At 34.4% G+C, this 13,950-nt stretch overlaps 3 protein-coding genes across 3 annotated transcripts; all 3 read left to right on the top strand.

Moving 5' to 3' along the window:
- Positions 1-990: 990 nt before the first annotated feature.
- LOC140970510 (uncharacterized) lies at positions 991-2,044 on the top strand. Its single transcript, XM_073432282.1, has one exon. The coding sequence runs from the start codon at positions 1,145-1,147 to the stop codon at positions 1,820-1,822; it is 678 nt and encodes a 225-aa protein (XP_073288383.1). The 5' UTR covers positions 991-1,144; the 3' UTR covers positions 1,823-2,044.
- An 8,876-nt stretch (positions 2,045-10,920) lies between these two features.
- Positions 10,921-13,177, top strand: LOC140970485 (uncharacterized). Its single transcript, XM_073432245.1, has 3 exons — positions 10,921-11,023; positions 11,121-11,250; positions 11,369-13,177. Exons 1-2 carry the CDS (start codon positions 10,931-10,933, stop codon positions 11,217-11,219), a joined length of 192 nt encoding a protein of 63 aa, XP_073288346.1. The 5' UTR covers positions 10,921-10,930; the 3' UTR covers positions 11,220-11,250; positions 11,369-13,177.
- LOC140970484 (late embryogenesis abundant protein 47-like) lies at positions 12,819-13,414 on the top strand. The gene is given in 1 exon segment (XM_073432244.1): positions 12,819-13,414. A coding segment is annotated over 1 exon segment (561 nt). The 3' UTR covers positions 13,380-13,414.
- Positions 13,415-13,950: the final 536 nt, after the last annotated feature.

Here is a 13,950-nt window from a genome sequence, read left to right on the forward strand (position 1 = left end):
GTATTGTATCCAATTTCTATGGGATTTTTGTAATTGTATTTTTCAAATTTTAGTTTTATTCGTATATCTTTCAAATTTCAATAATTTTCAGTATCACATTAGAAAAATAACTACAATAAATAAAAAAAATAAAAGTAAAGAAAAATATCATAATAATAAGGCGGAGATTAAATCAATATTACCAAGAAACAAGAAAAAATATAATAAAATTATTATTTCTATTTGATTTTTCGATTAAACCCCAGGTTAAAGGAAATTATATGTGAATCATGTTGATCGGAAAAATTGTACTGAATTTCTATCCAAATTTTATTTTCTAGAGTATCAATTTATCTATCCACCTCCGGCTATTGCCAATTAGAAGGAGTTACAATATTTATATTTGCTGTTTAATAAATACATGAACTCCATAGAAAAACTACCCTGGTCACTTTAATGAGTTAACTTGTTTTATTCATTTTATTTATAGACAAAATATAGAGAAAGACATTAATATAATATTAACAAGCTATTTTAAATTTAAGTTTTTTAACAACATTCACTTTATCTTCCTCACTATCTACACATATTTCCTCCTCCAACTATATATATTCTATATAATGTTTCTTTTTTCTTTTTTTACATATCATTTTATTTTCAAATTTCATGTAAATAAAAGTCGGATATTAACTTTTCCACGTTAATATAGTTTTATATTGTGTAATTATATTCACATAATATTTGTATGTTATATGATGCACACGTAATACATGTACATAACGACGAGTATATTTTATACATACGAGTAAATATCTTGTAACATTGGTCAATATAATTAATTTTTATAATAAAAAATTAATATTTTTGTAATAAAAATAAATATTTATTTATTATTTGAATCGAGTATTAATAAAAATATTCGATGTATACGAAAATAGAATCGGTACGACGTCGAACTAGCAGCTAGCAAAAGGAACCGGGCCATTAAATTATAAAGCCAAACAGTAAAGTGATATTAGTTAAAAGTATACTGTCAGCATAATTTATTTATTGCCAAAATCTAAAGGTGAGAGTTCTTCATAAATCATCACGTCCCACCAACAAATTCTTCTTTCCTTTTTTCATCCGCCATTAGAGAACCCGTATCTGTAACTTCCATCAGTCCATGGAAGATAAACTGAACAAGAAGATCAAGAGCTGCAAGAAGAAGCATAAGCACCAGCACCCGAACGACCAGACAACCAGACCCACATCTGATTTCTCCTTCAAACCCAGCGCCCAAGTCAAGGGTCTCAGATTTGGGGGCCAATTCATCGTAAAATCCTTCACTATCCGACGTGCCGGTACTCTCGAACTCCTCCGCCTCCTCTCCATTCCTCCCACCAACTACCACAACCAACCCAAACCGCGGTTCCCTTCGACCACCGTGTACGTGCCTACCAACTTCACGATCCTCGCTCACGAGGCTTGGCACACACTCACATTAGGTCTGGGGACGAAAAAATCCAAGGTGGTGCTCTTCGTTTTGGAATCAGAGAATATGAAGGCTGCGATGGATAGATTTTGGCCGCCGGAGATTACCATGGGTGAAGTGAATAAGAAGCTGATCAGAGGGCTGACGGGGTGCGAAATGTCCCGGTTCAAGTTCAGGAAAGGATGTGTAACTTTCTACGTTTACGCCGTTCGAAGGATTGGCAACATGGGTTTCGCTTGCGCGGAGGATCTGAGAATGATCCTGCAATCGGTGGTTTCGCTCAAGGATTTCATAGATCACACGGCAATGCTCGCCTTGCCTAACCAGAGAAGCATCAGCTACACCCCGCCGGTCGCTGCCGTTCATTAGATGATCTGTCCGTAGCATCTTTTGCTATTCCAGAAAATGTTTCGAGGATTTGACTTAAAATATTTGTTTCTTTCCATTTTCCGGTAAAGTTTTTTTTCATAATTTTGGTTGGGTTGTTTATTTTTGGTTGGGGGTGTTATGTTATATTTTATTTTTTCCCAAATCTGTATTTTAGGAGAAATAACTCGAGTGGACTGAAAAATTTGCCGATCTATCTTCATATATATATTTTAGAGTAGGTATCTTGTGAGACGGTCTTACGAAATCTTTATACGTGGACGAGTTAACTCTATCGATATTCACAATAAAAATTAATATTTTTAACATAAAAAGTAATACTTTTTCATGGATGACTCAAATAAAATATTCGACCCACGAAATTGATCCGTGAGATCGTCTCACAAGAGTTTTCGTGTATATTTTATTCTCAGTTAGAATTTATTACATTCACTTATTTATATTCACGTGAATCCTTAAAATTTATTGCCTTAACGGGTATGACGATTCATTGGATCACACATTCCCTCATTGAACGGAATTTGATCAATTTTAAAATATTATTTTAAAAAATAATAAAATAATTTTGATCAAATATTTATTTAAAAAGTAAAAAATAATGAAGGATTGTTAGTACAACTTTTTATTTCTTCTCTGTTTTCAAGGAAATGGGCACAATCATGAAACAGTGAGGCCCATCCCCAACTTTTGTTCGTCAATCGTCCCCCTCCCTTACAGGATTGATAATCGTCCCACCTCAATTTTATCTGCCTTTCTTAATCGAATGGGTGGACGCACATTACCTTGATTCCATAAATAATATTATTTATCCAACCCGAAAAATAATAATCATTTTATTTACCCACTAAAAAATAAATGATGTTTGATTTTTTTTATATCAAGAATAGATCATTTAATAAAATAACACAAAAACTTTTATGAAACGATGTCACGAGTCAATTTTATGAAATAAATTTTTTATTTAGATCATCCATGAGAAATATTACTTATTATTGTAAATATAAACAGAGTTGACCCGTCTCGCGAATAAATATATGTGATATCATGAGGAAAAAATCTACTAAATAAAATAATTATCATATATTGATTCTTCTCGTAACACAAAAAAAAATCTTTCAAATAATTATATTAACTTGTATTTTTTAAGAATCGAATTCTTAAAATCTGCTATTATATCAATTAAAAAATTAGTTATTTGCATCTTCACATATATTTTAAAATATCGTATTTGTTTTGTTCAGTGTGACTTATCTAGTTATGTGACTTATAAACTATTATATTAGCTCGGAGATTCATCCACTACGTAACGGAAAAATAGTGAATGCGGGTCATTGACATAAAATTATTAATATCAAACTAATACATCTAAAATAGTTTGATAAAATTTTTTTTGATGGTAAAAATAGTTTGATAATTATTATTACAATTAAAAGTGTAAGGCCCGAGATTTTACCATAATAATCCAATTAAAAGTGTAAGGCCCGAGATTTTACCATTTTAATCCAAGATTATTTAATTTATGAATTTTGGAATGTTGAATTGGATTCCATAGTTTTTGTAATTAATTAGGATTGAAATGGAATTAAAAAGAGTTATTGAGGACCAAATTGCAAATAGTTAAGACTTCATGGGCCAAAGTGCAATTATGGAATTTGAATATGACACTTGTCTTTGCCATGTTTGCTGGAGATATATAAGATTCATTTCCTTCATTGTATATCAGCAAGAACCGAGGAAAAGCTACAGAGATTTGTCAAAATCTTTCGTACAATAGATTGGTGATTTTACGAGATTCGGTTATTCGATTTTCAATCGAATACATTTCTGTACTCCTCTTGTCAACAGCTACAACTGGCCGAATATATTTCTGTACTCCTCTTGTCAACAGCTACAACTGGAACTGGAAGTAAGTTTTATTGAGTTCTGTTATCATTTGAAATTATGATATTGGGGGAATTATTATTTGATCATTATATGGTGTTCTGGATATGTTAGATATCGTAGAATCGAAGTCCGATCGAAGAACAAGTTGAATTTGAAATTGTTATGATTTTTCAGATTATATTGAGTGAAATTGAATAGATTTGGATTATGGATTAATTACAGATGGTATTGGATATGTGTTATGAATTGTAATTGATATCTATTGATATTGTATTGACGGGAATATCGGAATTGTGCCGTTATGCTGTTAATTTTGAATCAAATTCAGATTTATCGGATTTAGTATTGAATTGGGAATGGAATGTTGATATTACTATTCTCAATATGTCATTTCAGATCGACAGCGACAGTTTTGAATTCAGAAATTCCAAGTCTTCAGACCAAGACTACGAACGAAATGTATAAGTCAATGTTAACCCGGAGATTAACTTGAGTCAGATTGGACTCTAGTTTCCATAAAACCACATACTTTCTTTTATTGCTATTGTTTGACATTGATATGATTGATCTATTGAATTCTAGAGAATAGAGAATAGCCGATAGCTATTGAGCGAGAGTCATTGACAGAAGGGCCAGAGTGTGACAGAGTGGTCATTGGCCCATTGCACATTGTCATAGGATAGGCTTGGCGGATATGCAAAATCTGTGGCGGATATGCCAAGACACTGGATTATTGAATTATATCGATATTGCTTAGGGGCGGATTGACTCCTATCGCTGAGATTCGATATATATGTCAATGTCCAGAAACCGGGATCCCTAGAGTAGAAATGAGTTGAGTCGGAGATGACGAGTCAGATTGTTTTATCTGTATTCACTAATATGTCATAAATTACGATTCATGTTCTGTGATACATGATTTATGCTTTTGTATATGATTTTATGCATTGCATGTATACATGTTTTATAATGGAATTATATTCTCATCGGAATTATCCGGCTGTTGTCGTGTTTGTATGTGTGCATAACAACAGGTGGGACAGGATCAGGGTCGAGGAGATGAGGAGAGATCGTGATTAGAGTGGAGACTACGGACTTTGACCTTGCTGTATATAGGATTCAACACTTGACATTTAGTTGTTGAACCTTCGTTTGAGTTTGATGTTTGTTGTACAAGACCTGTATTTTTATACTGATATGTATATTAGATTGAATTACATTACGTTCCGCAATTTTTTTTTTTTTTTTTAAAAAAATTAGACCTAGATTATTTATTTGATCCATTTATCCCAATGACGGACAAGATTTGTACTTTTATACTGATATGTATAATTAGATTGATTCCATTACGTTCCGCACTATATTTAAAAAAAAATTATAGACCCAGATTAATTACATTGATCCAATTATCCCAATGATGATTAAGAAGATGATTAGCGTCCGGGTCCCCACAACAGGTGGTATCAGAGCCGTAGGTTCCATAGCTGTAGGTTTCTTAGACTGAATTAGAAGCTAGTGAACGGGGTAGATTGAGTTTTCTTTCCTTGCCTTTGAATGCTAGCATGTTTTACTGCTTTGAAATACATGTTAATTATCTGATTTGATATGGTAATGTGTATTATTGAGAATGAATCAGAACCGATTCTTGATCAGCAGTAAGATGATCAGAGGAGGACTGAAACAGGTTTGTTGTATTGGGTTCCTAATCTTTTTGATAATCAGATATGCCTCCCCGACGAATTCCAGAACATGGCATTACATCGAATCCTCCAATGGATGTGACAGCAACACCGATGGAAACATTGCTGAAGAGATTTCAGTCATTTCATCCACCGACTCTGAAGGGTACTGAGACTTCAGTTGATTGCGAGATTTGGCTAGATGACATTGAGATGCTGTTTGAGTCCTTGGATTATACAGATGAGCGGAGGGTGAAACTGATTGGGCACCAGTTGCATGACGTTGCAAAGAACGGGTGGATTACAACGAAGAGAGCATTGGAGCATAGAGGTATGAATGTTACTTGGAATGTATTTAAGACTGAATTTTATCAGAGATTCTTTCCAGTGTCATATAGAAAGGACAAAGGCGCAGAATTTGCAAATATGAGACAGGGTCGACTGAACATTGAGGAATATGTGGCCAAGTTCTCTACATTACTACGATTTGCTCCACATGTGGCCGAGAACGACGAAGCTGTTGCTGATCAGTTCATCAATGGCCTGAATCCTGAAATCTTTACACTGGTGCACATTGGACGATCAAACAACTTTGCTGATGCCCTGAACAGAGCAAAGGGAGCCGAAGCTGGTCTGATTAGACAGAAAGGAGCTTTGTATGTCGCACCAGCATCGAGACCACATCAACCATCCTCAGCTCAGTTTCCACAACCTCATTCCAGATTTGAGAGTGGCAGTAGCAGCAGTGGAAAGAGAGATCAGTTGAAAGCTCGAGCGAAACAGTTCAAGAGATCTTGAAGTAGTTCATCCAGTTCTAGTGGCTCACGACAGACTGCACAGAGCCAGAGTTATACCGGAGCTTATTGCAGAACTTGGGAAGGGAGACATTCCACAGAGCAGTGCCGAGGAGTGTTTGGCAGTTGCCGTATTTGCGGACAGCAGGGACATTTTGCTAGAGTATGTCCCCAGAGAGGTTCTCAGAGATCCCAGGGAGCAGAGTCATCTGTATCAGTGGCTCAGACAAGGAGACGGCCATCAGCTGTTCATTCTTTCTAGCCAGCACCATCTACCTAGTCACAACAAAGGCCAGAAGGAAGCCAGACAGTTAGCCAGCCTCCTAGACAGCAGGCCAGAGTTTTTGCTGTGACTGAAGAGCAGGCACATGATGCACTTGATGATGTCGTTGCAGGTAACTGTTCTATTTCTGGTTATCCTGCTTATGTATTCATTGATACTGGTGCATCACATACATTCATATCTGAGAGATTTGCATTGATGCATTCTTTGCCTGTTGAGTCATTATCTACTTTAGTATCCGTCTCTTCTCCGTTGAGGACATGATTAATATCAGTGACTTCTGTTAGATCTTGTACGCTACAATATGATAGACATGAGATTGAGTTAGATTGTATTGTACTTGGGTTGTCTGATTTTGACTGTATTATCGGTATTGATATGTTGACCAAGTACAGAGCTACCGTTGATTGTTTCCACAAGATTGTGAGATTCAGACCTGACATGGCTGACGAGTGGAAATTTTACGGTAAGGGTTCTAGATCTAGAATTCCTTTGCTATCTGTTATGGCTATGACTCGATTGTTACAGAAAGGAGCAGAGGGGTTCCTTGTCTATTCAGTTTATTTACTGAAATCGAGTCCATCATTGGCGGATTTGCCAGTGGTGTGTGAGTTTGCTGATGTCTTCCCAGATGAGATTCCGGGATTGCCTCCGATTCGAGAGATAGATTTCAGCATTGAATTGATGCCAGGTACAGTTCCGATTTCTAGAGCTCCATACCGAATGGCACCGATTGAATTGAAAGAATTGAAAGAGCAGTTAGAGGAGTTACTGGCCAAGGGGTACATCAGACCGAGTGTTTCTCCTTGGGGTGCTCCAGTACTGTTTGTGAGGAAGAAAGACGGTTCAATGAGACTCTGCATTGACTATCGGCAACTGAACAAGGCTACGGTAAATAATAAATATCCCTTGCCTCGTATTGATGATTTATTTGATCAATTGCAGGGTTCTTCTGTCTATTACAATATCGATCTGAGATCTGGATATCATCAGTTGAGAGTTAGAGATTCTGATATCTCGAAGACAACATTCAGAACTAGGTATGGACATTATGAGTTTATTGTCATGCCTTTCGGTTTAACAAATGCTCCAGCTGTGTTTATGAGATTAATGAACCGTGTGTTTCAGACATATCTTGATGATTTTGTGATTATATTCATCGATGATATTTTGATTTATTCGAAGAATATGATAGAACATGCTGAACATCTGAGAACTGTGTTGAAAATTTTGAGGGCTGAGAAATTGTATGCCAAACTATCGAAATGTGAGTTTTGGCTGAGACAGGTTGTATTTCTGGGTCACATTATATCTGGAGATGGGATTTATGTTGATCCTAGCAAGGTTGAAGCTGTGATCAGTTGGCCGAGACCGAGACGCGTCAGATTGTTTTATCTGTATTCACTAATGTGTCATAAATTACGATTCATGTTCTTTGATACATGATTTATGCTTTTGTATATGATTTTATGCATTGCATGTATACATGTTTTATACTGGGATCATATTCTCACCGGAATTATCCGGCTGTTGTCGTGTTTGTATGTGTGCATGACAACAGGTGGGATAGGATCAGGGTCGAGGAGATGAGGAGAGATCGTGATTAGAGTGGAGACTACGGACTTTGATGTTGATGTAAATAGGGTTGGAACACTTGACAGTTAGTTGTTGAACCTGAGTTTAAATGAATGTATGTTGTACAAGATTTGTACTTTTATACTGATATATATAATTAGATTGATTCCATTACGTTCCGCACTATATTAAAAAAAAAATTGTAGACCCAGATTAATTACATTGATCCAATTATCCCAATGACGATTAAGAAGATGATTAGCGTCCGGATCCCCACAAAAAAACATGAGAAATAAATAAGTACGTGAAATTGACTAAATTATAGCAAAATATAAAGGACCAGAAGAAAATGTTTTAACTGGTAAAAGTTATAAAAATAAATAGCCAAAGGCTAAAATAAGAGGGCATCATTTTCGTTCTACACTACTTGGGATAATACATTTTCTGGTCCTTATTTAAGGCTTTTCCCGCATTAGGCCTTTTTACTTGTCGACCTGACAGCGTCATCCACAACCATTAAACGTTAGCGACTAACGGAATCTTAATCTTCGAAAGATTGATTCATTTCTACTTTTTATCTAGACAATTACAAATGGAAACAAATCTCACGTGATACATCTAAAGCATCCCAACAATTTCACATATTTTATTATCAATAATAATTTTTAAAATAAATATAATAATTTTTTTAGATAAATAAAATATACAATTTTTGTTTTTTAACATTGAAATTTTGTTAAATAGTTTTGGGGTTCATGGTGAGATCCCATACGGGTCAATAAAAAATATACGATCCATTTAAAATTTAATTAAATAAAAAAGATTTTGACTTTTTTAAATCGAGAAAAAGGAGTTGAATTTGTTAGTTAGATAAGATCATTAATTAGTTCATTAATTAGTTAGTTAAATTTCACCTGGGGTCGAGCTCTTTGTTCGGGTTGAGCTCGACCTACTCTTCAAACGCTCGACCCAGTGGGTCGAGGTGCTGGGTCGTGAAGACCTCGACCCACTCTTTTGATTTTTTTTATTTTATTTTTTTTAAGAGATAAGAACCCACTCTTCTAATTTTTTTTATTTTATTTTTAAAATAAAAAAAATAAGAGTGGGCCACTCTTCTACTTCTATTTTTTTATTTTTAAAAATAAAATTTTTTTTAAAAAAAATAAAAAAATGGAAGAGTGGGTCGAGAAGAGCTCGACCCACTTTCTACTTCTATTTTTTTTTTAAAAAATAAATTTTTTGAAAAAAAAATGAAGAGTGCTCTTCTACTTTTAATTTTTTTTTAAATAAAAAAAATGAAGAGTGCTCGACCCACTCTTCTAAATTTTTTTATGTTTTTAAATAAAAAAAATAAAAAGAGTGGGTCGAGTGATAATGTTAGAGGTTTGGTTTAGGGTTTAGGGTTTGGGTCGAGTGGGTAGGAAATTTTTGATATTTTTGAGTTTTGATCATTTTATAATACATAATTCACTTTATATATGAATATAATGTAAATATATATAAAAAATTTATTTGTGTAAACATTAGTTATATGTTATAGTTTAAGTATGTTAGTTAAAAAATTCATAACAAGTAGAAGAATGTATCTCTTATTCTAACAATGTGGGTTGAATTTATACTCGACTAAAAATCTTAACAAATTTTATAATTCTACTAAAATTCATAACAAATTTTATAATAATAGAACTAAAAAAATTCATAACAAATTTCATTACATATTTACTTTAATGAATATATATCGAAGCATATGAAATTAATGTTTATTGTTTATAAACATTAACAAATTTTATAATTCTACTAAAATTTTTAACAAATTTTATAATAATATGCTTCTCGACCCATCTATTACAATATATTAAAATCTATATAGATTTTACAATATATATATATATATATATAGCTTTATGGGTCGAGAAGCCAAAATTATGCTTCTTGACCCATCTCGACCCACGCGACATACCAAAATTGGGCTCGACCCAATTTTCTGACGAGTCATAACTCTCGACTCAGTTTTGATTGAAATTGTTATAATCTTTAACACATAAAATTAAATTACCAAATTGAGTGTACTGCACCAAATATTCTATCTCTTTCTCATTTAAAAATGATACAATCTTCATACAGATTTCAGCGTATTTTGATCTTAAAGTTAACTTGCATTCAAAAAATTGATTTCTTCCAAGTTTAGCGAGAAAGTAAACCTGTAAAAAAAAACAAACAAACAAAAAGATTATTAGTTGTATAAATTTAAAACAAAACAAAAGTTATTTATTATAAAAGTTTAAAATTAATGGGTTATGTCACGACCCATAGATCGTGAAAGGATCGTGAAATCTTCACGTCACGACCCTGGGTCTTGTGCTTCACGACCCAACTTTGGGTGGGTCTTGTGCTTCACGACTCAAAGTTGGGTCGTGAAGCACAGTCGTGTCACGACCAGGGTGAAGTTCTTCATCTTGGGTCGTGAACACTGATGAGACTCAATAAATTTGATATCTCAAAATAAATTTTTTTTCAATACATAGTTTTATTTTTGGATTTGTTGCAGAAGAATAATTTATAGATTCGTGGTTAATTGTTAGCCAAAATATGAGAGGATGGAAGGTTAAGAGGAAAAAGATTTTTTGTGAAGATAAGAAATGAAATGAGATCTAAGATTGAGTCGAGAGAGATGGAAAAATTGAGTCGAATAAGTTTTTTTATTTAATTAAATTATAAATTTTATTATATATAAAATTAAAACGCTAATAAAAAAATTACTTTTTAAACAAATTTTAAACAAAGAATAAAAAAATAAATTACATTCACTCTTTTTTTCTTTAATAAAATCGTCCGTGACTCTCTTTTTCTCCTTTTACCGATCCCATACCTTATAATGGAAACGCCAAAATTCGAGGTCCGGCATCTTCTCAAGGACAAAAGATTCTGGGTCGCCTCTTTCATAATCACCTGGGCTGCAGCTCTCCAGGTTTATTTACGATTTACATTCACAAATCTTCACTAATAGTTGCCCAACTGTTTTGATTTGATTCTCAATTGTTGTAATAATGATATAAAATTTGCAGGGCCATATGATGTGGTTACAGAGGCAAGATTCCTTCAAGCAGAAATTTGGTGACCTGAAACCACAAATCGATTCGGAAAAGGCAGCTGAGAATCAATAAATTTGCTCGTCCTCTCTTGTAGGAAGATCTGGTTTGTAATTTTTAGTAGAATTTGCTTTATAACCTTTATTTTAATGAGAAGATTATATGACGCGTTTAATTCGTAAACCCATTGTCCGTTTAACTTGAATTTGGTATGTTTTGATCAGATTACGGACGTAGCTCGAATTTCGCCTTTATGTTGAGCATTCCTGTTGGGATTGTGACAGCAAAACTGACTTAGCACAGAGGTATTAAGAACGCAGCCATAGACACCATATATCCTTCTAACTATTGGGTCGAATGCTGTATTATGGCGAATTGTTGAGGTTAGGAGCTAGAATGTTTATTTTTTGAATTGCTGCTCGACAATTTTGTCTGGGATTTTGTTGATTGGTTTAAGAAATTTGAATATGGCCCCTTTATTTGTGCTAAATGTGCATACCAAACCGATAAACTTGCTAAGAAAATGATCTGAGCATTAAGGTCACTACTTGAGGAGTTTGAAGACTTTCGTAGTGTCCGAAAATTCAGCCGAGAGGTGTTATGTAGTGATTATAAGTTGCTTAATGTCACGAATCCCTCTTTTTCGACCAGGTTAAGTCCGTTAATTTTGATACATGAAACGATAATTAGAGGTGTTACCGAAATATCTCTTTGTGGCTAATCAATTTGTCCATGGTGGAGCAGTTGGTTTTCAAGAAGTTGAATCATCTTCGAGTTATTTCGGATGCGTTCATTTGAAAACGATAAAAACATCTCTTGGCACAGCTGGTTGAGCATTTTCTTTTCTTTTCAGCGTTTAGGATACTTTCATCAGTGTTAATCTATGTAATTCTTCCACCAATTTTCTGTTTTATAGAGTACGACCCATGAATTTAGTGACACACACGCTTCTTGCATCTGTGAGCACAAATTTATTCAAAGTTTTTAACGTCTGGTTGGAATCAAGTTATGAAAAAAATGGATATTTGTATGCATTTTTCATTGTATTAGATCATGAAAACTCGTCGAGATGGAGATTGGAGACATAGCTTACGTCTAAATGTGATGGGCTTTCTATCATATTAGATATGCTTTATATCATATGTTACATACATTGTGTTTGGCCTAAAATTTCAAAATTTGTGAACACACAACGATCGTAGTGTGTGTTATATTAATTGCTCGTGGGTACATGTTTCTTACATCAATTAGATGTTTATCCAGTTTCGTTTTATGGTAACCTTAAATCACCGGGTGTGTACGAAAGATATATTTCAATCTTAAATGGTACTTGAACAAGAAGTTGAGTAGGATTTCGGAAATTAGATTAGGATCAACTTATAATTTAGAAATTCAATTAATTAAATCTGAGTATTTTATTATTTGATGGAGAGGAGGATGATCACTTCTTTAAAAATGAAGGGGAAGCCAGACCCTAGTTCCATGCATCCAAAGACCAAGTCGCAAGCCACTCACCTCTCCTTCATCACATCCACAAACTACTCATTTACATTCACTAATCAACACACTCCAACCAGGTGTTGGGGATCAAATTCCTTTACATTCTCAATCACCACAAGACCCAATCACATATAAATCTCCTCCGTTCTTTACTCGATCACCAAACTTAACGCCATGAGCCAAGAACAACCCTCCAGAAACGTCAATCTCATCGACAACAATGCTACTCAGGTTGACGTTATCAAGAAACAGCTGGCAGCGTCAGACATGACGTGCAATGTACAAGTCCAGCAATCTGGGAACATCACCATCGGCGAAGCTCTCGAAGCTACAGCCCTGACGGCAGGCCATCAGCCGGTGGATTATAGTGATGCGGCTGCCATACAGGCGGCGGAGGTGAGGGCCACAGGAAGAACCAACATCGTGCCTGGTGGTGTTGTTGCGGCTGCTCAATCAGCTGCCACTTGAAATGCTCGGCTTCAGAGTGATGAGGACAAGACGAAACTTGGAGAAATTCTATCGGAGGCGAGTACCAAGCTGCCATCTGCTAAGGCAGTGACACGCCGGGATGCTGAGGGGGTGATCGGAGCCGAGCTGAGGAATGATCCCAATCTTTGCACACGACCCGGAGGTGTGGCTGCGTCTCTTGCTGCTGCTGCAAGGCTTAACCACTCGAACATTTCTTCTACTAACACTAGCACTACAACTCCTACTCCGATTAATAATAACTTATAAGCAAATATTTATTAATATATATTTTTAAAAACGGAGGAATAAAGTCTATTGATATGTATGTAGTCACTAGGTATTTGCTATTTAATTTGTTATTAATTGGACATCAATAGATTTTATTTATGTTTTTTTGGATCTGTACGGCTGTCTTGATATCATGATTAGCCATCTATACCGGTTGTCTTGACACATTATTATTTTCGGGCATATTTTAAATATTTATAAAATTGTTTTTAAATTAAAGTACTGTAATCTGAGGTAGGTATTGATTCATTAACATTTTCTACATTACTAGGTATAGACACCTCAATTTTTGAGGTGTTTACCCAGTTTTTTTTGCAACATATAATCGATTTTTTTATACTTTAAAGATATATTAGTAATAGGTAAATTTTACGAATACATTCTATTTTTTAAAATTGATTCACATTTATATTTCTTAAAAATAGGTATTCTTGAGTTGTTTTAGATAATGAATTGTATAAAAAAGTATGTAGAGGCTGAAAGAATTTTTCATTCATTTAAACCATAATTATCATATTCTTAGTCTGGTGAATATTGACATTATTGTTAA

The sequence above is a fragment of the Primulina huaijiensis genome, unplaced genomic scaffold (assembly GCF_012295235.1).
Source record: "Primulina huaijiensis isolate GDHJ02 unplaced genomic scaffold, ASM1229523v2 scaffold6295, whole genome shotgun sequence".
Classification (NCBI taxonomy): domain Eukaryota; kingdom Viridiplantae; phylum Streptophyta; class Magnoliopsida; order Lamiales; family Gesneriaceae; genus Primulina; species Primulina huaijiensis.

Excerpts from the sequence above, each read along its gene's own strand:
- LOC140970510 (XM_073432282.1), top strand. The coding sequence starts at position 1,145 with ATGGAAGATAAACTGAACAAGAAGATCAAGAGCTGCAAGAAGAAGCAT.
- LOC140970485 (XM_073432245.1), top strand. The coding sequence starts at position 10,931 with ATGGAAACGCCAAAATTCGAGGTCCGGCATCTTCTCAAGGACAAAAGA. Across the intron at positions 11,024-11,120 it reads CCTGGGCTGCAGCTCTCCAG|GGCCATATGATGTGGTTACA; the intron begins GTTTATTTACGA and ends TAAAATTTGCAG.